Here is a 23,354-nt window from a genome sequence, read left to right on the forward strand (position 1 = left end):
GACCTAGATTAGCTGCCCATGGTAAAACTTTTAGCACATCCTCTTTTGCGTTCGGTCAGAGACCTTAAAAAATTCATTACATCCATCCAGCAAAGCAGCGCAAAAGTAATCAATCTTGAGGAGCAAGTGAAAAGGCCTCAGCGTACCCTTCGATTTTCATATCTTACTGTAGAAGCGTTTGAAACGAGCCGAAGATATGAGGGGGGCTGAAAGGCTTATCTTTTAGTCACCAACTGTTATTTATTTATTTATTTATTTTAAAGATTTGTTCAAGTCACAGGCATTGATCCTCTTGCTGAATCAGCCCTTCCCCCTTCTCCTGCCTCCTATCGTCAGCTGATGCGCTGCCCAGATAGTTCGGAACATTGCGTTTATCTGCTACAAATGAAGCCGCCGCTGTATGTGTCTCCTCTCTGCATCTCAATGTTTTGCGACTGTGTTCACTGAGCTGTGCTGCAATTTCTCATCACATTCCCGCTCGAGGAAGCCTCAGAGGGCTCCGCTTCATTCTCGCCGCGCTCGTATTGCATTCGTTTCGGGGTTAAAATTTGCCCTTGAAAGCTTTCACATCTTAATGAAATGCACTGATTTTTTTTTTTTTTTTTTTTTTTGGGGGGGGGGGATTTTTTTTCACAACTGAAATAAACCTAAAGCCTTTCTTTCCCAAGAGCTAATTAACACTGTACAAATAACTCCAGAACAGCTAGAGAGAGAGAGAGAGAGAGAGAGAGAGAGAGAGGGACTCTCTATTTCTATTTTTTCTTTTTTTGGTTGGGGGGTGAGACTTATGTTGTAAATCTCATGTCTTTGCTCAAAAGAACCAGTGGGGTATCAGAGGCATGTAGTTAGGTCATGATTCTCTGTTATTTGTCTTTCATTAATTTTGCTCAAGTTCAAACAAAAAAGTCAATATAGGCCTGCCACGCGTAAGCAAAGTTCTAGTCAAGCCCAAGAACAATGGCTGTGGCCAGACCGCGTCCTCCCTCGTTCTCGGCCCTCGCATTTTGGTCAGGACGTGGTCCCTCTTATCGGTGCTAGTGTGGCACGGGATCGGCTTAGCTAGCGCTGCGGCGAGCGGCACCAGGCAGAAAGGTCCCGCAGATCCGCCTTTGCCCGTGCTGCCAGCCTCCCTTGGCCCCAGAGGTGGCAGACTAATGCCTTTATCTGGTGCTAACACACAGTCGTCACGTCTCTCCTTTCACCAGGGCACCCTTTTTCTTCCCCTCCCTCTCCTCGTTCCTATCTCTGAGTCAACGCCATTACAGCGCTCCAGCAGACGGGAGGTGAGGTTTTTAAAGCCACATTTCTGATGCAAGGGGTAGTGCAGGTTGTGGCGGGTAGCAAGGAAAGCACTTTGGAGGCGGAGACATGGGCCAAAATGCACCCCAAAAATACTCTAGGCAGAAGCGCTGTCTGTGTCGTGGCCGCCAAGTCCTGAATGAATATGACAGGTCGCATCAGGATGATACGGCGGGAGGAAGGAGCGAAACTAAAGTCATTTATAGCAGAGCCGATGACAGGCAGGTGAATGGAAGCTGAGAGAGAGATAGTGGATTAGCTCTTGAGGCATGCATGAGATGAATCACAAAGCAGAAATGACTTTTTTCCACCCGAATCAAGTAAAAAGAAAAAGTACAGCTTATATTTGCACGGAAGAGCCTCCTACAGTCAGCGCTCCCTGGGCTATTTTTGTCACACCGGACCACATTAACCTAAATGCTGGTTCGACTTCACTGCTCGCTCCCATGGTGATGTGGTTTTCTCACCGTTCTGCTATAAAAAGGCTTAGTGAGGCATGACCACAGTACAGCAGTTTGGTCAACTTCTCTAGGGGATGAGTTTGTTTTATCACGTGTGGTTTTGTGGGTTTTGTTCCACCATTACCAAACAGAAAGCAAGCATATTGAGATATAGTTCCTCCAAGTCTGCAAATGGGCCGCTTCCAGAGCCATGCATGTGCATAAAAACATGATGGTTCCGTTGGGTGAAACGTGGTCTCTTTGGTAAGGGACTGAAAGTAATTATTTGGTATCTGACTGCTTCGAGCTACAGAAATATGTTTGGTCTATCAGCAGAAAAGCTGAACGCGAGCAGATCTGACATCGCCAAGCGACACTTTACACATAAATAATGAATTACAAGTTGAGCTCACATTTTTAGTTCGTTTAACACACTCGGGCCCAGTGATGTATTGCGTCTGTCATGTTATCTATGATTTGCCACTTGCTCCACGCCAGAGGAAGAAGAAAAAAAACATTGCAGCAAGAAGCTTGCCCAGGAGGGACATTTAAGATGTCTGAATGAGAATGCATGGGCCATTTTATGAGGGATTACTTAAGCTCACTGTTTGCTAAATCAAGGAGTGAATCAATAAAGGGTGCCAGGAGGCTCTTAGACAGTGTTTCGTCACTGTCACGCGCAGGCTGCCGCTTGTCCTGTGCAAGTGTGGCCGCCAACTTGATTGACAGAAGTATGGCTTGAATAAGACAAGAAAATGGGGCATGGCAGTGCAGTTACACATGGTTAGTTCACCACAACCTGATGCTGTCAGACACCACTTCTGGCCATCACAAACCACCTACATATTGGTTTGTGGGACAATAAGGGCAAATGCTTGACATCTATGGGCCATAGTGGAGTCCACTACATTCTCTAGCTACACTGTAAATGTAAAATGTTTGTTATATATTTCTTGAAAATAATTATTTTTTTTCAAAAATTATTGTTATTTCAATTTATTCAATTTTGGGGATATTTTAGGGTGTTTAGTGCAAGGACAATGGAGCTTATAATGAAAAAAGGCATTCATTCTATTTTACAAATCATATCATTGCTGTCACACAAAAGCACTGTATTTCTATTTTTGCTCATTTTGTTTTTCACTTTTTGACAATTGGAATCTGACAGCTGTGCTTAACATAGTCCAATAAAAATGTTCAGAATATTGAAGAGAATATTTTTCTTTTTTACATCAACCTTCTATTGGTAAAGGTGCATGTATTTGTCACTGTACAGCGAAATGTGTCCTCCGCATTTAACCCATCTGGTAGTGAACACACACACACACACACACACACACACCCAGAGCGGTGGGCAGCCAACTCCAGCGCCCGGGGAGCAGAGAGGGTAAAGGGCCTTGCTCAAGGGCCCAACAGTGGCAGCTTGCCAAGCCCGGGAATCGAACCCACAACCCTGTTATCGATATCCCGGCACTCTAACCACTGAGCCACCACTGAAGGCTAAGAAACTTTTTTCCTTCTACAGTAAAGTTGCCATTTTGGAGAACTGTTTTTTATATGACAGTGATGACATGTATGCAGAAATGTACAGACGCTAAAAGCAGTATATGATTTCTTCATGGGATAATTAAATCAGGCAAATTCAATTCATTACTTTTTTCAGTATAGGACCCAATGCTGGATCTTAATTACCTACATTTTTAATGAAACAATCTGTGTTACAGTTACCCAAGTTGTAGTTGTTTCTGTGATGTTTTAGTATAATCATGGAAATGAGCCTGACATGTGGAAGTGATTATAAGTTTTTTGTTGGTTTTACCTCTAAACTGTGCCCCAGTCACAGTAAATGCCTCTGTATCATAGTAAAACATGCACAAACATTCAGTAAATAAATCAGATTATTCTGAATAATAATTGGTGTCTTACACCAATCAGTGTTATGTTAACATTAGGTTATAGACGTCAAGAAATATAACCGGTAAGGCATATTCTATGAGCACATGCAAAGTAGTTTGTAATAACGTGGCTCATTAATTAAGAAGTCTGTTAATGAGCATGTATATCCGACATGTATATTGCTTAATTTACAACCGAAAGTGTAATACCTTTGTACTTGCCATCTGTTGTAACCATAGAATTCACAGTCCATGGCATATGTTTTTTTCTGATGAACAGCAGGGACTACCCTGGTACCATGAGAAACTGGCTTAATCTATATCTAGTTGAATTTCCATCACTGCTTTTCATCACTTTTAGGGGTTAGCTTGAAACTGTTGGACAAAATGTGATTAAGATAAGTCAAAAATAAACCTTAATAGGTCTTATTTTCCTTGAGTTATTAGTGTCATTTTATTACTTATTATTTACATACTAAATAATTATAGTTAAATAATGGCCTATAAATAATGAATTTATACAGGGATAGGGGAAAAAGATGGCAAACACAATAAACACAAATCTGTGTGATATCTCCTCGTTTCATTGAGCAGCACAATAATAGCCTTGACTTAGAAGATTTAACCTCTATCTCTCCATGTTCCATTTGTAACCATGTCTCTCTTGGAGAACATCCAGTTTCTCCATGGTACTCCATCACTTTAGGTTGTGCCAAACATAATTGTGAACATTCTTCAACTAATGCGGCCATGGAGACAGTTTCTGTGTCATGCTGGATGAGGACTCCTCTCATTCATGGGCTGAAGTCATAGTGTCCCTGAACACCAGGAGACTGTTAGAGGGATAGCTTGTTTTATTTGTGCCACATTACAGAGCAGAATAGGTTTGATGGGCGCATGGGGGAGGTGACAGAATCCTTCTTCTAAGTGTCAGAAGATTGTCAGTGATAGCGGTCGCACCGTTAGACGCCTGGGACTGTTGTCACTTTGATCCTTACATGCTCCACCTCTTAATATATTGTTTTAGCCAGATTGGACAGGTTATACAGGAAATTAGGAAACCATAAGACACCTAAACTAAGATAAATTGTAGGGCACAGCTCAAAATCCCTTAATATTTGTTATTAAGGAAATTATTTGAAATTGATGTACCAAGGGAATGTTCTTAGGATAAACAGCGTGTGTCTTTTCTTGAAGGTATTTTTTTTTTTTTTGCTTTGAGCTACATCAATAAAATCAGACTATTCAGTGAAAAAAGGTGGCAATCCTCTAATTCCAATAAAGTCACAAAAATGATGATTCAGTCATGGAACTTTGCAATAGTAGTAATTACTACTACAGCAAGGTTCCCTGACTGAATCATACTTTTGTGTGCCATCATTTTAGTATGGAATTAGAGGATTTTTTCTTTCCTTTATCAATGATTAGCTTGATTTTACTGATGTAGCTCAAAAAGCAAAAAGCCATACCTTGAATACTTCTGTTTTGTGATAATGTGATAATGTTTTGTGATAATGTCACATAGTGGCTTGCCTTTTTATCCGGCATCTATTTTGGTGTTATTACTGATATTACTGTGGTTCACATTTTCCAGGTTTTAAAACACATACACTTAAATATACACATTCAAACTGGGAGTTTGATCATTTAGAGGTACCAAAGATGATACTGATGAATACAAAAAAAAATTGGTAGCGTTTTATTCAGTATATTTTTGATCCGATTAGAACATGGCAAACTTTAATGAATAAGGGCTGTATGTGTCTTTTTTTAATTTGGTTTGATTTTTCATTGGAAAAGCTAAATTGCATACATGGATGTCCATTGTCATGGATTTTACAGGATAAAAGCACTACACTTTTACTTCCATTAATACTAAAAACTAAAAACTTTTACTTGCTTTTCACAGTATAACATCCAGATCTATCCACTACATAAATTCTTGTTAGAAATGTATGATCTTTCCCAATATGTGGCGAATTCAGAAAGTCAAAGTCTACATAAATCATAATCAAAGCAGTACAAAAAAATAAACCTAACTTGATCTTTGTCTCTTCACGATTGAATGGTTTTTCAGTTAAAATGTACCCAATCTAGTCACTGATGCCTGGCCAAGAATGCATTCCACGATTCATGTATTAAAATCAATTTAATTTCTTCTCTATTATCTAAGGTCTCCTCTGCCTTTTTTTCTCGGCAGTGCGTGCTGTAAGAACATGTTATATGTTAGAGCAGGCAGCACTGACGTGTTCTGATGTGTTCCCTTGTTTAGTGCAGACCATTGTAAAAGCGCATTCACACCTGCAGCGATCTAAACAACTGTTGAATTCCAAGTAGACTGAGACCAATGGTTTTAAAGGACCATAATTTAGTTAAGTGCTGGACTTGAGTAAAAAACAAAAACACTTTGATTAGTCTATACCAAACAAGGTAGGGGTCAAAGTGTGACTTTTCACTTGCATGAAAATGTAAAGATAAGGTAGCTAATTTTTTTATTGAGTTACAACTTTTCAGGGGGTTGAATGTTGTTCCTTTTTTGCCACTATCCTATAAAGCTGCAACAAACTAGCAATGGTAACTCCAGTTGTGTCAATTATCAAAGGTGACGAAAATGTAGACTACTACTAACTACACCAGTCATAATGTTAAATCCAGGTGACAGGTGAAGTGAATAACGTTAATTGCACCTGACAAGGGGTGGGTTATATGTATTAGCCAGAAAGTAAAAAGTCAAGTGAACAGAAGTTGATGTGTTGGAAACAGAAAAAATAGGAAAGTGTCAGGATCTGAGGGGCCAGGTTGTGATGGCTAGTTGGCCGGATCAGAACATCTCCAAATCTAGTGGGCTTTTTCTGGTATGCAGTGGTCAGTACCTATTAAAAGTGGTCCATGGAAAGACAATGAACTGGTCACAGGGTCATAGGCAAACAGGGATCACTGATATGAGCAATGGGGTCCCCACCTTTCAACTTTTAGGGTTTAATGGTTCTGCTGTTAATGTCTTGGTGCCAGATACCACAGGACACCTTAAGAGGTCCATGGAACCTACTTAATATTGGGCAGGTGGTTGTATCGTCTTGTCAGTGAAATACAGCACACAAAATAAAGACAGAATACATGGAAAATCACCACGAAAACAGTTTTCATTAAATTAGGCCTGAGTATTGCTAAATAGTAGAAACACCAACTTCTCTATCTCCTCTCTATCATCCCATTAACACTGGCCACGTACGTTTGGGAGCTGATGTTGTCTTTGAAGCGAGGCACAAAAAAAGTGTTAGATCTCAGTCAGATCATCAGTCCGATCAGGAAAGCCATGCTAATTTTCATCATTAAAGTTATGAACAGCCAAAGCAAGGCTGGATTTTCCTCCTCAGTGCCTACACAGATGCAAACCATAGTAACCTTGATAAAAGAAGTCTTTTTGTCAGAAGGTGATTTCTTTTTTTTTTCCCTCGGTGCGTTGGCTGGCTCGTTTGGTGTTCACTTTAAGCCATGTTTTTGAAGTGCGACTGCAATTTAGTTCTCATTAAATATTTTCTTAAGATTTAAATAAGCCCAATGTACTTTTAGGCTAAATCTGCAGGCTTGTCATGAAGCTTTGTTGTGGGCTTCAACAGATGTTGAAGATGTTTCATGTATCTGAATGTGTGTTAGCTTCGTTTTTGAGTATGTTATCTAAGTATGCACTTAATAATAAAGACACATTTACTGTGTTTCAGCTTTGAGTCTGATATAGTATATCCTATATTATAGCATATTAATATTGTCAAAAATATTCTGTAAATCATGGGAATTAGTATCTCTGGTGAAGCAAGCAAAGCAGTGAACAACAAATGAAAACTATAGCAGTCAAAATATAAAATATTATTTTTTACTTTTGATCCATTTTATTATCTGGCCAACAGGGTTAGCTCACCAACTCAATAATAAAAGCCTCAACAAACACATACTGTCTAAAGTGTAGTGTTACTGCCAGCATTCAAAATGATGTAAAGTACAGACTATATAAGATTTAATGAGTTAACGTAACTCTTAATATCTGTATAGTACAGCCATAAACTCACCAATGTGAAAGCTGCACATATCATTTTATATTGTTGACATACAAACTTTTGTAAGTAGCCTTTATTCAAGTAATACAGTTTTAACTTTGTCTGGAGAAGTTTTACACTGACTCATTTGGTAAAGATTTTAACCTATTGTCTGGCTAAATAGAGTAGGTGCTCCTTAGAGTCTGGACAGATTATTGTTCAATATTATTTGTGAATTTTGCATTGAATACCAACAAAAAAAAAATTTGCATTTGTGATCCAGCATAAATATTTCCTCATCAGTAACTGCCATCAGTCAGTCAAGAAGCATTGGATGAGCAGGTGCTCACAAACCTTTAGCCATATGTCAGAAGACTTATTATTCTTAAAATTTAAGTAGCAGATCGCAGATGTTCTGGACTTATTGCAATGGTTAATAATATAATACTGATAAACTAATACTAATATAAGATGTAAGTTGAAAAAAGGTACTCTGTGCTTATGGTTAAAGGATCGAGATTTTGGGGGGAAAAATCATAGCATTGATGCTTTTCATGACAAACTAATTATATTGTTAGTTACATAATAAATTATTTAAGGTAGATGGAAAAATCTACTTTGCAAATTGGAATGTAATGTAACAGAGAAAGCTCTGAGTCAGTATAACTACTGGCAGCAGAATTGAACAAGTTAAAGCAGCCATTGCCAAAGTATCTGAATGGATTACCACCAAAAAACTCGCTTTCAAAGGATTAATTGTTTCCATTCTACACTGACAAAAGAAAGGGTAGGATTTACATGATTTAAATGTGTCAAGTTGTTGCACATGAATAAAATGTATTACATCAACACACTTCTTTGCCAGAACAAGTAAATATTTTTTATTCATGAACAACCAATTGTTGTGTTTGAAATATGTTAAATTCCAAGACCTTTTTTTTGTCTGTTTGAATTCTGTAGCCACTATTGTGACTATTGTGCGCTTTTTCAGTGACATAAATGAAAAGGGATGTTTTTTTTTTCTTTCCAGAAAATCAAGACTGTTGTGCACATAACAGTAACTGTTCATCAAATTAGAGATATCATAAAATATCTCCTTTTCTATGTGCAAACACAAACGTGGTAGTGATTAAAAATGGATGAACCACACTTTCAACTGAAACTTACTATTTCAAGCTATACGTGTGAAAAAGGCCATATAAAATTAAAACATGCTTGTGTTTTTGCCAGTGATTAATGCAACTTTTAAGCCAGTTGATCATTATATACTCAAACTGCAGAAGTCGCATAGGCTGCCTGGAGGGCCCCCTATGGCAAGAATCATTTTATTGTTCCTTCACATGCAGTATTTTATAGTTACTAGATAACACTCTATTACACAACTGTAAAGAGCTACAGAGCCCATGGTATCCATATAGTCCCATGGATTTTATGATACTGAAGTCAAGTCAAGTATGAACTACTTTATTTATGGATGTTAATAACATTACCCATTGCTTTTAATGTGGACATAGTATCAGCAGGCCATGCAAGGACGAGACAAAGCGCAGGTGGCTATATGTCATGTCACTCATATAAGTCATTATTATGGTCTCTCTTCTCATTAAAGTGTGACTGAGTGATCAAAACAGTGGAACACTCACTTATAGGTTGCTTCTGGTGTTCACAGGGGGACTATGTTAGCTAACCTTCTAACTTTGGGGGGATCTGAAATGGCTCCATACTCTATGCATGTAATGCACAATGGATGTCTTGAAGTGATGATTTCCACACCCCAAATAAAGCAGTATATGCAAATCTAGAACCATTCATGTTTCAGCAATAGGGTACACAGTGTCCTACATGCGATACTTGTTTGTAGAAGCCATACATTCCTGAACTGCATACACAGGGATTAGGAGACAAATAGAAATGAGAGGTTAACTAAGGGTTTTTCACACCTGAAAGTTCGGATGAAAGTTTGTCTTTTTGGTACATTGTAAACAATTGGACTTTGAACATTTAGTTTTGGCTTCACACTGCATTTTTGCAAGTGCACTAAATAATTTGATGCATGCATGGTACACCTACATCCCAGCATCATCACCTACATGGACTGAATCTGACTGTACTTGATCCTAATTGGTTTGTAGAAGGACATGCATATGACAATGGTGCATTGTCAATTCAGCGGGTAGTTGCTGTTCCCAGAAAAAAAGAATAAACATAATAATTTCTTTACCACTTTCTTCCTAATTTTATGGGATTTATACCAGCAGCACCAATCACAGTTGCACAGTCATTGTCGTTCAGTAATTATATTACTGATACTGATAAAATGGCAAGCAAGTCCTGGCAACTACTTTTTGCTGCTTTTCCGGTTCTTTTTCTTCTTTTGTTGTCTGATGTGTGACTATAGCCTGACTCAACTTCCTGTAATTGGTCCAAAACCAATCATCCCAAAAAAAATTTTTTACACTGCAAATAAACTGGACCATGGTTCAGTTGAGCCAAACTGAGACCACCTCTTTTGGTCGGACCACATGTTGGTCCTTTGGTTCAGACCATGGTTCGGACAGTACCTTTCACACCTATTACTTTGGTTCTGAGCAAACATAGAAACGTGTACCTGAATGTGAAATTGCTACATAAGCACTTTTTTGTGGCTGCTCTGAAATGTGCATTTTAAATGACAATTAAAAAGCTGTCTGCATTGTGGCCATTTTCATTTTTACATAGCTCTGAAACTTTTCAAATGTGCAGTTACTCAGCCAGTAAATGCGGTTCTTTCAAGTAAGATGTTCTTGTATGGTCTTCTCTTGAAAGGAGACTAGTGACCACCGTTTTTCAGTTGCAGTCATGAAACATTTTATTACAATCAAGTACAGTGTGGAGAGTGTCTGCCAATTCTCAGTGCCCCTCTGCTTTCGCTCCCTAGACGAAGAAAAGCCTTACGTTTTATACCCTAGCACAAGGTAGATTTGTTATTGACGTTGGTGGAGACACGTCACCTGTTGTTACAGTTCTCATATGTGGGACATTGATCACCAAGCCCAAGTGTCATCATAAGTGGTGAAAGTCAGTCCCCACCTTGGCTCAAACATACATAGTACACATGAAGACACATGAAGACACAATATCTCTGTAAGGTACATTGGAAAGTATGAGAACGCATAATCAGTCTCATAGAGTTCCATGGGCAAAGCACGTTGAATACACAATCTTACTCGCTCTCCTTTCCCGAGCCCATAGGATCCTCTCCATACTATACCCCAACTTCAGGTCTATGAACAACAGCATATGTGATGAATTTACCTCACAAGCTTATTATATCTTATTTGGGATAAGATATAAAAAAAATACAACCTATAAAAAATGGAAAACTATAAATATCAGGATTTATGGCCATCTGTTGAGTATTTATGTCAGACTTGATAACGGTATCGGTACTCGATATCGGCAGATACTTAAAAAGCTGATATCGGTATTGGAAAGGAAAAAGTGTTATCTGTGCATTCTACATGTACATCAAAAGTACAGTGTGGAGACTGTCTGCCAATTCTCAGTCCCCCTCTGCTTTCTCTCCCTAGACAAAGAAAAGCCTTACGTTTTATACCCTTTAGCACAAAGTAGATTTGTTATTGACGTTGGTGGAGACACGTCACCTGTTATAACAGTCCCCATATGTGGGACATCGATCTCCAAGCCCAAGTGTCATCGTAAGGGGTGAAAACTGATATCGGTATCGGTACTCGGTGTCGGCAGATACTCAAAAGTCTGATATTGGTATTGAAAAGGAAAAACTGGTATCTGTGCATCTGTGCACTCTAAGTCAGAAATTCAAAGCGAGCATTTATCATGAGGTTAGTCTTAAGCAAATTTATGATATCGTCATTAATGAGCTTGACTCAAGAAAATAAAGCAACACTAAATTCTGAAGGTAAGGCTGTAACATATTCAAATAAATAAAGAGCTATTGGGTTCTGGTTTAACATGATTTACAGCACGGAGCTGATAAAATTTTTGGGTGTGTGCGGAAGTCTAACGTTACTTTGAGGATGTAGAGGATATAGATGTGGTTTAAGTGGAGTAAACAAGCCCTGTTTTGCATAAGGCAAAGCTAGGAATGCTAGGGGATAAGGTAACATAACATCCTGGGTTCAAAGTTCATGAAAGTCCTTGGTTGGTGTGAAAAATGTTTCTATATGGTATGTGGCCAGTGCTTACATTGCCTATAGTGGTTTCAGTCTGTTCATTTGTTTCACTATAATTTCACTGTACTTGTTTCACTTGTTCAACTGTAACAGAACTTTCACCCACAGTGTGTGTGTGTGTGTGTGTGTGTCTGGCTCAACATTGCAAGTCTGTTTCTTCTGGTCACACATGGCCTACCTCAGTGCCATTTCCAAAATAATAGGGCCCGGTTTAAATCAACTGTTGAAACGTTCTTTTTTTATTTTACCGGTTTGAATTTGCTAAGGCACACAGTGTGAGTAATTGCCTTTCCTTATCTTATCACATTTTCAATTCGAGCCAGACATTCAAAATTCTTTCTCTGTTTTTTTTTTTTTTTTGCCGTGGGAGGTAATAGGTGAAATATGATCTGGGGGAAACAATAGGCCGCAGGCTTGTAATGAGCTAAATTTTTCCCCTGAGGTGGGGAGGCAAGAGACTAAGGCAAAAGTTCACTCACACAGAATCCTTTTCACACCGGGCGCACACCATCTATGATCCAGTCAGCATTTACGTCCGCCAGCCACCTTCATTACAGTAACAGCATGCACCTACTAAATACAGGGCTAAACCATTTTGCATGTCGTTATCCCACACACACACGTTTGCTTTGCTCTGTGGAGGCGGTCTTAGGTTTTCCGGCTTTAAGCCGTGCGCAAAAGCATCATGCCGAGAAGAACATTGTACTTATGTAATAGCATAATACCGTATAATTAATTTGGACTATGTTGAAATTCAGTAGTATGTCACATTCTATTTATGCTGTTCTCTTTCCTATGTGATATTCCTTCTTAATTTTTTCTCAGTATGGACTGGAATGATCTATGCAGCGTTGGTGGGAACGTTATACAATAGCCGCAGTCCCGCTGTGTGGAGGTTTGAGACAACTGATGATGGTATCGGGAATCCATCAGCAAAAGCCATGAAGTTGAATGATTTAAATATCAGGAAATGTCAGGAAAAAAGTAAATCCTATTTGTCTCAAACTCAGTTTTAATAAACGTAATGAATGTGGGCTTAAATGATTTTGAAAGGGATTTTGCGTCCAAGTAGACAAGACAGTATTTAACCTAGCAATAACTGGCTGCAGTAAAGGTAGCCCATAGGCTAACTTCACACAGTACAAATTCTCCTCCAATATTAGTTTAAGTTAGCCAACATCTATAACACAAACATATTTATATCCTCTGAGGTCAACAGGCTTCTTCATGGCATTAACATTATCTGCCAAGCCAAAAGGGGAGTATAGTAATAGCAAACATGCCAAGATAGAGCGGTTAGAGCGCCGGTTAGAGCGCCGGGATATCGATAACAAGGTTGTGGGTTCGGTTCCCGGGCTCGGCAAGCTGCCACTGTTGGGCGCTGCCACTGCCACCTTGAGCAAGGCCCTTTACCCTCTCTGCTCCCCGGGCGCTGGAGTTGGCTGCCCATCGCTCTGGGTGTGTGTGTGTACTCACTGCCCCTAACACGTGTGTGTGTTCACTGCCAGATGGGTTAAATGTGGAGGACACACTTTGCTGTACAGTGACAAATACGTGCGCCTTATCTTATATTTCCTTGCAATAGTGCCTCAGAGATAACTCTCATAATGATTCAATTGGCAATAGCTAGGAGGCAGAATTGGACAACACAAATGTAACTGTGAGGTTTTTATTGTGAATTGTTAAACATTTTGACAAGATTGATGCTTGTGTTCATGCATGTAAAGGATTTTTCATACACACTCTAAGCTATTTTAGGTCAACCACTTTTGATTATATGTTAAACCATTTTTTTAAGTTTATATATAGAACCTAGTGTATAACCTAAAATTTCCCTTGTATAAGAAGAACCATTTCAGTTCAATCTTAGTAGAGTTATGACATATTAAATTGTTAAATGTTAAATTTTGGGAGATTAAGAGGCCCCAACTTTCTTCTTCAGCCCTATATAAACCTTCCATTCTTACCCCACCTCTGTGACTTCCTACCCACCACCCCCCCATCTCTTCCCTTCCTCTCTATTGCTCACCTCAGCTACTGGAGGGGGGGTGTGGTTCTCATCTTTACACACTCACCTCGAAGCCAGACTAACCTCTAACCCAAAAAGCCTTCTTAATTTGCCTCCCCCTTTCAGCTCAATCGCTGTGGTCCATACTAGCAAAATAAGCATTAACATGGCTTCTTGTTTATCATGTACATATCTCATATACAGTTGAAACCAGACATTTACATACACCAAAAAGACACACATGCATTTTTTTCTCACATGAAATGTCTGACATGAAATCTGAATAAACGTTCCCCATTTTAGGTCAATTAGGGTTACCAAAGTTATTTCTATTTGCTAAATGCCAGAATAATGAGAGATGGGATGTTTAATGGTAATTTTTATTACTTTCTTCAAAGTCAAACGTTCATACATTTTATTAGTAAAAGTTATTAGTTATTAGCTATTAGTTACCATTGCCCTTAAACTGTATGACTTGGGTCAATTGTTTTGGATATCCTTCCATAAGCTTCTCACAATAGTTGACAGGAATTTTGGCCCATTTCTCTTGACAGAACTGGTGTAACTGAGCTGTGTTTGTAGGCCACCTTGCTTGCACAGGCCTTTTCAGCTCAGAGATCAGGTCTTTGTGATGGCCACTCCAAAACATTGACTTTGTTATCCTTAAGCCACTTTGTAAACAGTTTGGCAGTATGCTTTGACCCATTTGCACCCAAGCTTTAACTTCCTGGCTAATGTCTTGAGATGTCTTGAGCTTCAGTATTTCCACAATGTTCCTTCCTCATGATGCCATCTATTTTGTGAAGTTCACCAGTCCCTCCTGTAGCAAAACAACCCCACAACATGATGCTGCCACCCCTGTGTTTCACAGTTGGGATAGCATGCTCAGGCTCGCAAGCTTCCCCCTTTCTCCTCCAAACGTAATGATGGTCATTATGGCCAAACAGTTAAATTTTACTTTCGTCAGACCACAAAACATGTCTCCAAAAATGAAGGTCTTTTGCTTTTGTTCTTGGGTTGATTTGGGCACATTTCGGTCCAAAGCATGTTCATCTCTGGGACACAGAACCTGTCTCCTTCCTGAGCAGTATGATGACTGGACATTGGCATCTTGTTTGTACTTGCGTATAATTGTTTGTACAGATTAACAAGGCACCTTCAGGCATCTGGAAATTGCACCCAAGGATGAGCCAGACTTGTGCAAGTCCACAATTCTCTTCCTGATATCTTGGCTGATTTCTTTCAACTTTCCCATGATGTTACACAAAGAAGCAGTGTGTTTCAGGTGTGTCTTTAATTAACCTCTAATTGACCTAAAATGGGAAAAGTTTATTCTAAATTCATGTCAGACCCTTTTTAAGGGTTTAGATAAAAGATATGTGTGAGATTTTTCTGAGGAGATAATATATAGAATAAATCACTTGTATAAGAAAAGAGAAAGTAAAACAAAATTTAGTTTAACTGGAGTCTGGAAATAATTCAAAGAGATATAGAAAAGAACACCATGAAAAACCTGGAAGACCACCAACCCCCATCAGATAAACAGTGCTCTGAAAAAACATGGTTCATGACGCAATTGTTTCAATTGGTTACACATCAGGAAAATATGTTGCATCACCCCAATTGCTATCTGTAAGTTGACTTTTGGCAAGAATTGATGTAACACATTTTATTCATGTGTAACCTTGACATATTTTAATCATGTAAATTTTCCCACTGGGCTTAAAGCTTTTGTCTTTGAGAGATCATATTTTACTTGGATGGTCAGAAGCTTCTAATACTCTCTGCATATTTATTTAAACAAAATTGGAAAAAAAACACCCAATGAGAATGAAAGCTGTAACAGAGGTAAAGCATTTAATATTAAAAGTAAATACAGTACATTTAATATGGTACTCTATTTACTAGTTAAAGCTTCTGATTAATTGTCTAAGTAAATGCTTTCTGCTGTTTTTATGTTACATTTAAATCGAACCTCATTTTGATTGGATATTATGTTATGTTCTATTAAATTATCTATCACATTTTGAGTTTACTGCCTTGAGATGCTATAGATGCAGCCACCTTTGTTGTTATTTGTTTGTGGGCCTTCCGCCCTTACACTGCCTTTTAAAAACATTTTGTTTCTTTGTTTTAAGAACCTCTTGAATAGCTTTCATAGTACATTCATAGAGTCTCCACCCATCTGTACTGTAAAGCACCATGCTATCAGAAAGTAAAGCTCTGTACACCTCAGAATTCATTCTGATACTTATAGCAGCGGTCAAATCATCAATACATGTTTGAGACACAGTTTCATTGGCAGCCATACCTCCTCAAGCCATAATACTGCCTCCACCATGTGTAAAAGGTGATGTGGAATGCATCATGGCACAAACCCCTTCTTTCTTTTTCACACTAATGTAATTTTGCCGCTCCTGGTCTTGAAAATTACTCATCATATGAGGCATGTATTTCACAAGAAGGTTGCATTTTTCTTGGGCTCAGAATGCATTTCTTTCTATCAGTGCTATAATTTAATGATGAAGTTATGTGTTAAAATCACAGCTGCCTTTTGATCAGTGCTGCACATGAGCATTGAAATGCCTCATCATCTTCTCAATCACAAATATTGCTGCGGATGGTAATTTTGCTCATTGTTGAGGTGTTGCTTCCTGCCACATTGTTGCATAGAAAACGTTCCCTCAAACTGTGAAGAACTAGCTGCCGTGCACATTCGGAGAAAAGGGAAAACCACATCCTGATGTCATGAACACACTGCTACTTGCATACACACACTGACACAAACAGTTTACTCAGGTTTCTCTTCATAAATGACCTCTTTTATGACGTCCTTTTTGGGTAGCCTAGAAGAGGAAGACAATTGCTGCACAACCCAAATACATACAACATGCATGTGTTTTAGCAGCTACTGCGAATTACTGTTTGTCTAATAATCAGCTCAGTGAAAATTGAGGGAATATGGTTTACTTCAAAAAGAAATCAGTAATTGAGACCGTTTAAAGCCCCCTTTCCTCATGCTTCTGAGGTGTAAAATTGTCAAATGGCAAGAGGCGACGACAATAGCTGTCACTGCTGGTTAGAAGAGGAAAGAGGGAGCTTGTAGCTGCGTTTTGTCTCAGAGGCAACGCTCTGGTTGTAAAAAAGCTCTCCACTCCCTCTGCTAATTGGATTTAGATTAGCCCAGGCCCTTTGAGACCATCACATTAAAGTCAAATCTGTGACACAAGCCGTTCTCCATGCAGATTGCAGCCCATTTTTAAACAGAAACATGAAAACAAATTATGCCAGCTGATATTTATTAATTTATTTATTTATCTCTTTATTTATTTATTTAATTATTCACGCACACTTAAAATGGGAACGGGTTAGAAGCACAGAGCCAAAACTGGTTAGCTGTATATGTAGTTATTTTAGGTAATGTGACATCAGGTTTGTTGCACAGTGTGAAAATGCTGGAAACTGGTGTTAAAACTGTGTGAAAAAAAATAAGTCATCAACACAGACTAGGATCATTTTCTTTAGTAATTCCAAGTTGAAAATTTGTTGAGAAGTTGTCAATAACAGTTTTCAGTCCCTCGTCCAAATCTGTTGCAGTTATTAATGTTGAAGAATGCTCCCAGTGGGAGTAGGCTCAAATCAGGCATTTATTAAAAAAATGAGAAAAAAAACACATGGTGTGACAGATGACTGGAACGGTTACCCGAGGCATTTCCGAGCTGTTTTTTTTATTGAAAATCTGTCAGGAAAAAATACAGCTAATGTGTTGTGCTGCTGTAATGGGAATTAATTGCAAACATAAATAATCACTTTTATATATTTTTCAGAAAGTCAGAAACTAAGTTTGACTAAATATCTATAAGTATCTGTTGATTGAATGTTCCTGATACTGCACACCATGACCTAAAAATACCCAAACAATTAGAACCTGAAATGCCAATTTTTATTATAAAATGTATTTAGAGCCCAAAAAGCCACTGCCTAAAGTCTACACTGGCTACAAAGTTTGGGAACACTTATCTTCTTTTGCGACTCTTTTGGTCTGAGTAATGTTTATTTTTTACTTTTACATTAAAAAGAAAGAAAGAAATGAGAAAAAAATACCAGTTAAAATGTGTAATAGCAGTAAATAACAACTCACTCATCTAGTAGTTTGTTAATGAATTTTTCATGAAAAGTTTGTTAATTGTAAATAAATAAAATGAAGTCATAGAATACTGTGAAATATTGACATTATTGACTTGGCTGTAGTCATAGGCACAAGACCACAGGCAAAATAGAGGTTTGACTGTTAAGCACTAGCTAATACTAACAGTTGATTATATTTGATGTGATTTTCTAGAAAGTTATTGGCATTACTTGCTCCAAAAGATTAATGCTGTTAGTTAGTTGTATATCTGACCCGCCGTGGTTGGCTTATTGCCATGATAACTACGCAGGTTCTGCAGGTCTTGTTAGTATTGACATTTCTGAGCGAGCTAATGTAGAACAGTCCTTAGAATACAATAATCTGTTGCCTAGGTGTATTCAGATTTGCAGAGCGTATACCACTGGTTTATACTCTGCTTTGTTCACCTAAATAATTAAGAAGATATCTAGATATATAAGGTAAGATAGGGTTAATACACAAAGAATGATATGAAAGAAAGTATGAAAACATGACAATTAGAGTTTAAAAATATTAAAAAGGCAATGCAATGAGAAGACAAATACCAGTTGCAAGCAATGTTAACAACATAAGCCTATCAAGGCTTCAGAAGACAAGAGATGCATGCCCTTGCAGATCAAGTCAAAAACCTGTGGAGACTATACTCACGCTGAGTGATTCTGGTTACAGGTGTAGATACTTGCTGAAGAGTCTTGGCCAGGTAGTGACAGCGAAGCAGGGGGGTTAGTGGGGTTTGGGGGGTTAGAAGTGGGGTTGCTGGTAGCAGCCTTTGCCTCACTCTGCCATATAATCTATCAGTGTCGGGCGGATGATGAAGGGGCCAGGAGGCAGCGGCGCCGGGTTCACCTTTGCCACGCAGAAGCAATGTGCTGACCCTGTTGTGTCGCCTCCTGACAGCCAGCGGAATTCATTAGCCGTGCAAAGAGAGGACAGTCCTACTGCAGGGAAAGTCAAAAGGCTCAGGCTCGGCCTGTGCCGCACGTGGAGGGCAGGTGGGGGGCTAGAGATGCCCCCACATAAAACAGCATGACAAATGTGGTGCCACTGCAGCCAGCAGGGGTGCCCGCCTGCAGATTGCATCACCTCGTGCTGTATCTGAAGCTAAGGTGCAAGCTGTGGGCTGTTTTTGTTGCCTGTTTGTTCTCCATTGCTCTATATTTTGTCTCTCTTCTGAGAGCATTCTGAACCTGTGCTGTTAGAAGAAAAAGGAGGTCCCACATAGGGTGTTGACTCATTGACTCAACATAATTGTTGTCGTTCAGTGATAAATAAAAGCTACACAGTTTTCTCCTTTCCCCAGATGTACTTGAACAGTCAGGATATATTTGGTGGTCTGAAGTTGTCCATGTTGCTTCTTAAGTTTAGCACTGGGGATACTAGGTTTGCTAGTAATGGAGGATTACAGGACAAAGATGCTGGCCTGTGATGATTTGTGGCCTATATATGTTCATGAAATAAGATATTCATTTGAGGGTCTTTGCGCTGTTAGTACCACTATACTGGAACATTTACTACTCATAAACAGGTTTTCAACCCTGGCCCTGGAGCACCCCACTGTCCTGCATATTTTAGTGTTTTCTTTCTTATACCACTTCAGCTGAGGAAGAGCTTGGTAATTAGCCATTTAGTTGGATGAGGTGTGTTAAGAGCAGAGAAAACACTGAAAAATGCAGGTCAGGGAAAACTCCAGGACCAGGACAAGGAACCACTGCACAGACTAATTATACAATGTTAATTTTTATTTCCATACTTAAAAAATAACAGATGTATATACATATATACATATATATAAACATATATACACAGAAGTCCAGTGCCTTCAAACCCACACTTCAGAAACTGAAACTAGATTGGAATGTGTTTTGGTGTTTGAAGAAAAAGTGTGTTGAAACCTTAACCTAAAGGGTTCTATAATAAATAAAGAAATTGTCTGTAGTACTGTTGTCTTTATCTAAATATACCCGTATCATACCGGTATCTCTTAAATGGTTCATTATAGATGCCTTGATGCTCACCTGACATTCAACTAATATTTAACCATCCATTAAAGGCAATTAAACTCTTCGAATGTAATGCAATTGAATGTAAATGACTGTATATTAAAAGTAACCCCTGACCTAACCCTAATCTTAACCTTATCCTTATCCTTAAATTAACCCTAAATCCCAACCCCAACCCTAACCGTAATCTAAACCTTAAATCTAACCCTAAACTTTAGGTCAAGGTAAGGGTTAGGGTTATGTGTAGGTTTACATTCAGTAGACAATCATTTACATTAAATTTAGAGTTCAGTTGCATTTAATAGGTTTTTAGTTGAACGTCAGGTGAGCATCTATGAGGCATCTACAATAAACTAAGTAAAGTGTTATCCAGCCTGTACACACCTGTCCATGCGTTTAATACCAAGATCAATATGCATTTATAAGAAGATTTGTTTTCTTTTTCATTTACTGTCTGCACTCAAAGTATCAATCATTTAAGCTGACATTTTGAAAATACCTGCCAACTTCATCTATTTCTTCCCTGATTTCAGTTTAAAGTGGTGTAAAGTCTGCAAACTTGGCAACGCTGTGCCGTGCTAGCAAGTCAACTCTCCAAGCCAACTTGGAGAGAAAAAGACTGGATAGTTTGAAATAAGGTTGGAATGTAACAGCTACATAAATTGGGTTTAGAATAAAAGTTTTATTTTACACAGATAACGCTTAGACTCTGTTACAGTTAAGTCTGTTACGACAGCAATTCTTGTGGTTTCTGACACTCTTCAGCTGATGACATTGTTTTTAACTGTGCATTGTACTTGTAATGGACAATCACTTGGATATAAGCTACCATTACTTCTCAGTTAATGATTTGGCACAAGGCGTTTGGCTTTTTTTTTTACTCTCACTTTAAGGTGTAACAGTGGATCTGCTGCTCCGTGGCATCTCATCCTGCAGTCCTGCATGAGATTTCCATCCTCCTGCATATGCACAACTGATTCATTTTCCTCCTGAGTGATCAGAGGGCCAGGGAGCGGCACTCCAGTCATAAAAGGCTGAACGGCGTGCATTGTGGGGAAAGGTGCCGGTTCATCATGAAAGTGAGTCACCGTGGCTGAGTGAAGGGCCCATTTAGGTCTATGGAAATGCGAGCTGAAGGTTGCCTATCGCCCATCCAGGATGATTCATCACACGCCCTAACCTTTACACCACGTGCACTCTGGCTTTCCCGTGCCGCCCGCTCTCCGCTCAGCACCATCCAGTTAGCGGGAGGAAAAAGGCCCATCCTGCCGCAATGCGCCAACGCCGGCCCCCGCTTTTTATGCAGTCCTAAGCACTCTTGTTTTCAAAGCCTTACTCCTAGAATCTAATCTCACAAATGACTTATTTTCTTTCCTTTGCATTGTTATAATCCTTTTAGTGTTCTATGGAAAGGAAATATAATTACATTGCCACGGTGCAATGAGTTTGTTGAAAGTGACATTTGTTGAGCAGAGTGTCTGACAGAATGGGGATAAGCCTCTCTCCTCTGTCTCTAAATCATACACTCACACACACACACACACACACACACACACACACACTCATAAAAACTTTGCTCCCTGTGCAGGTATAGCAGTGGACAAGAGGGGATTTGTGTACTTTGTGGATGGGACCACCATTCAGAAGATCAATGAGAGAGGGGTGCTGACCACCTTCATCGGGTCCAATGGTCTGATGTCTACCCAGCCTCTCAGCTGTGACGCCCGCATGGACATCACACAGGTGTGCACACAACATATTCACATATAAACTGCTCTGTGCTTTTAATATGCTTCTGCTTTTCCATTATCCATGTGTGTAGCATAATGTATTCCTTGAGCAGTAACTCCAAATATTTGCATCTAAATAAGTCATTTAAACTTCATATATACACAGGCAGCTGAAAACAATTGCTCAATTGGTGTTCTTACATCACTACTACACACAAACAAATCAAATGAAAGAAGAACAAAAAAAACTGTATTATTAGTATTATCTCTCTCTATATATATATATACATATATATATATAAACATAAACTATGTAAATGTAAACTGCTTCCCTTACATTCCTCACCGCTGTTCACAGACATCCTATAGTGGTTGGTGGTTGGTGGTTTTTCCTCTCCAAAAATTTCCCAGGTCTCAATGCTTTTTAAATCTGCCGTTTGTGGTTTCCATAACATCATCAGAACCCATTACTTCACTCCATAAGAGATATGACATCTTGAATTGTTTGTTGGCGTATTAAGTCACTATTTGTGGGTTTCTACCAAATAAGGGAATATTAGATACCTACAAACACATTCAGTTAGTGCTAAGATTTTCATGTTTTTAGCTTGTAGTCCTATAGTCATTTTAAGCTGAATACATAGCAGTGTAGTGGGACTGCTAATGTCTGCCACACACAAATGATGAATAATTATCATATGTTACATTTTGATCTCTAAAGAAAATACATTTTTAAAGTCTGTTGGAAAAGCCAAATAATTTTAATAAGCAAATGAAAGTGGATACAAACTTTCTATAGGTAGGTCCTGTAAAGTTCCTGGAAATGTCACTTGAGGTTTAAATTGGTATTTGAATAAGATTTTAAAAATCTTATGCTATCAGCTTGACAGATAAACATTTAATATGTGAAGAACAGTCTAACTCTATGTACCCATACACTAGATATACAGCAGTTAGTGTGAGTTATGCATAAAACAGTAATGCTGTCCCAAGTGACATTTACAGAAACTGCATTACTGGCAATTCTCTTCAAATTGCAGTGTAATTTAGTCATTATCTGAAGCGTGTTTTAACACATTTGAAAGGTACATGATTGTGCTATATAGACATTGCCAAATAAAGTGTCCACAGTGGTGAATTGACCATGACGTAAACATGCAAGACCTTAAAGACATGAAAAAAGAGACACAAACCAAGTCTCTAGTGTGCCAGGAGGTGCATATTATGTATAGTATCACAGAAATATAATGCAAATGAGAGAGAGTGGCTGAGAGAGTGCGCACTGGCCCTTCTTAACCCTGTAATCTCTACAAACCCACCAATTTGTTCAAGCTTCAATTGTACATTATAAAATACAATTATACAATAACTGCAGATTTCATTGCACTTATTTCATAATAGATTACTGAATAATTGATCTATTTATGCCTCGGACCCAAATGTGTTCTTTTAGAGCTTTGTAGAATGTCGGCCTATACAGCCTGTAAAAATTATGTTCTATGCAACAAACTGGACTGTGTTGTTATAACTAATTGGAACAAAACAGATTGGACATTTTTCTACCACATTAACATTTTCTGTTACACC

The 23,354-nt window shown here is 38.7% G+C and overlaps 1 protein-coding gene across 4 annotated transcripts in view; it reads left to right on the top strand.

The window, feature by feature from the left end:
* LOC140540747 (teneurin-1-like) overlaps positions 1-23,354 on the top strand; it is a 260,632-nt gene that overhangs the window by 212,636 nt on the left and 24,642 nt on the right. For all 4 annotated transcript variants that reach the window (XM_072663175.1, XM_072663174.1, XM_072663173.1 and 1 more), the window contains one exon: positions 21,626-21,780. In XM_072663175.1, coding sequence (XP_072519276.1) covers positions 21,626-21,780 — 155 coding nt within the window. The remainder of the gene's footprint in view (positions 1-21,625; positions 21,781-23,354) is intronic.

The sequence above is a fragment of the Salminus brasiliensis genome, chromosome 19 (genome assembly GCF_030463535.1).
Source record: "Salminus brasiliensis chromosome 19, fSalBra1.hap2, whole genome shotgun sequence".
Lineage (NCBI taxonomy): Eukaryota > Metazoa > Chordata > Actinopteri > Characiformes > Bryconidae > Salminus > Salminus brasiliensis.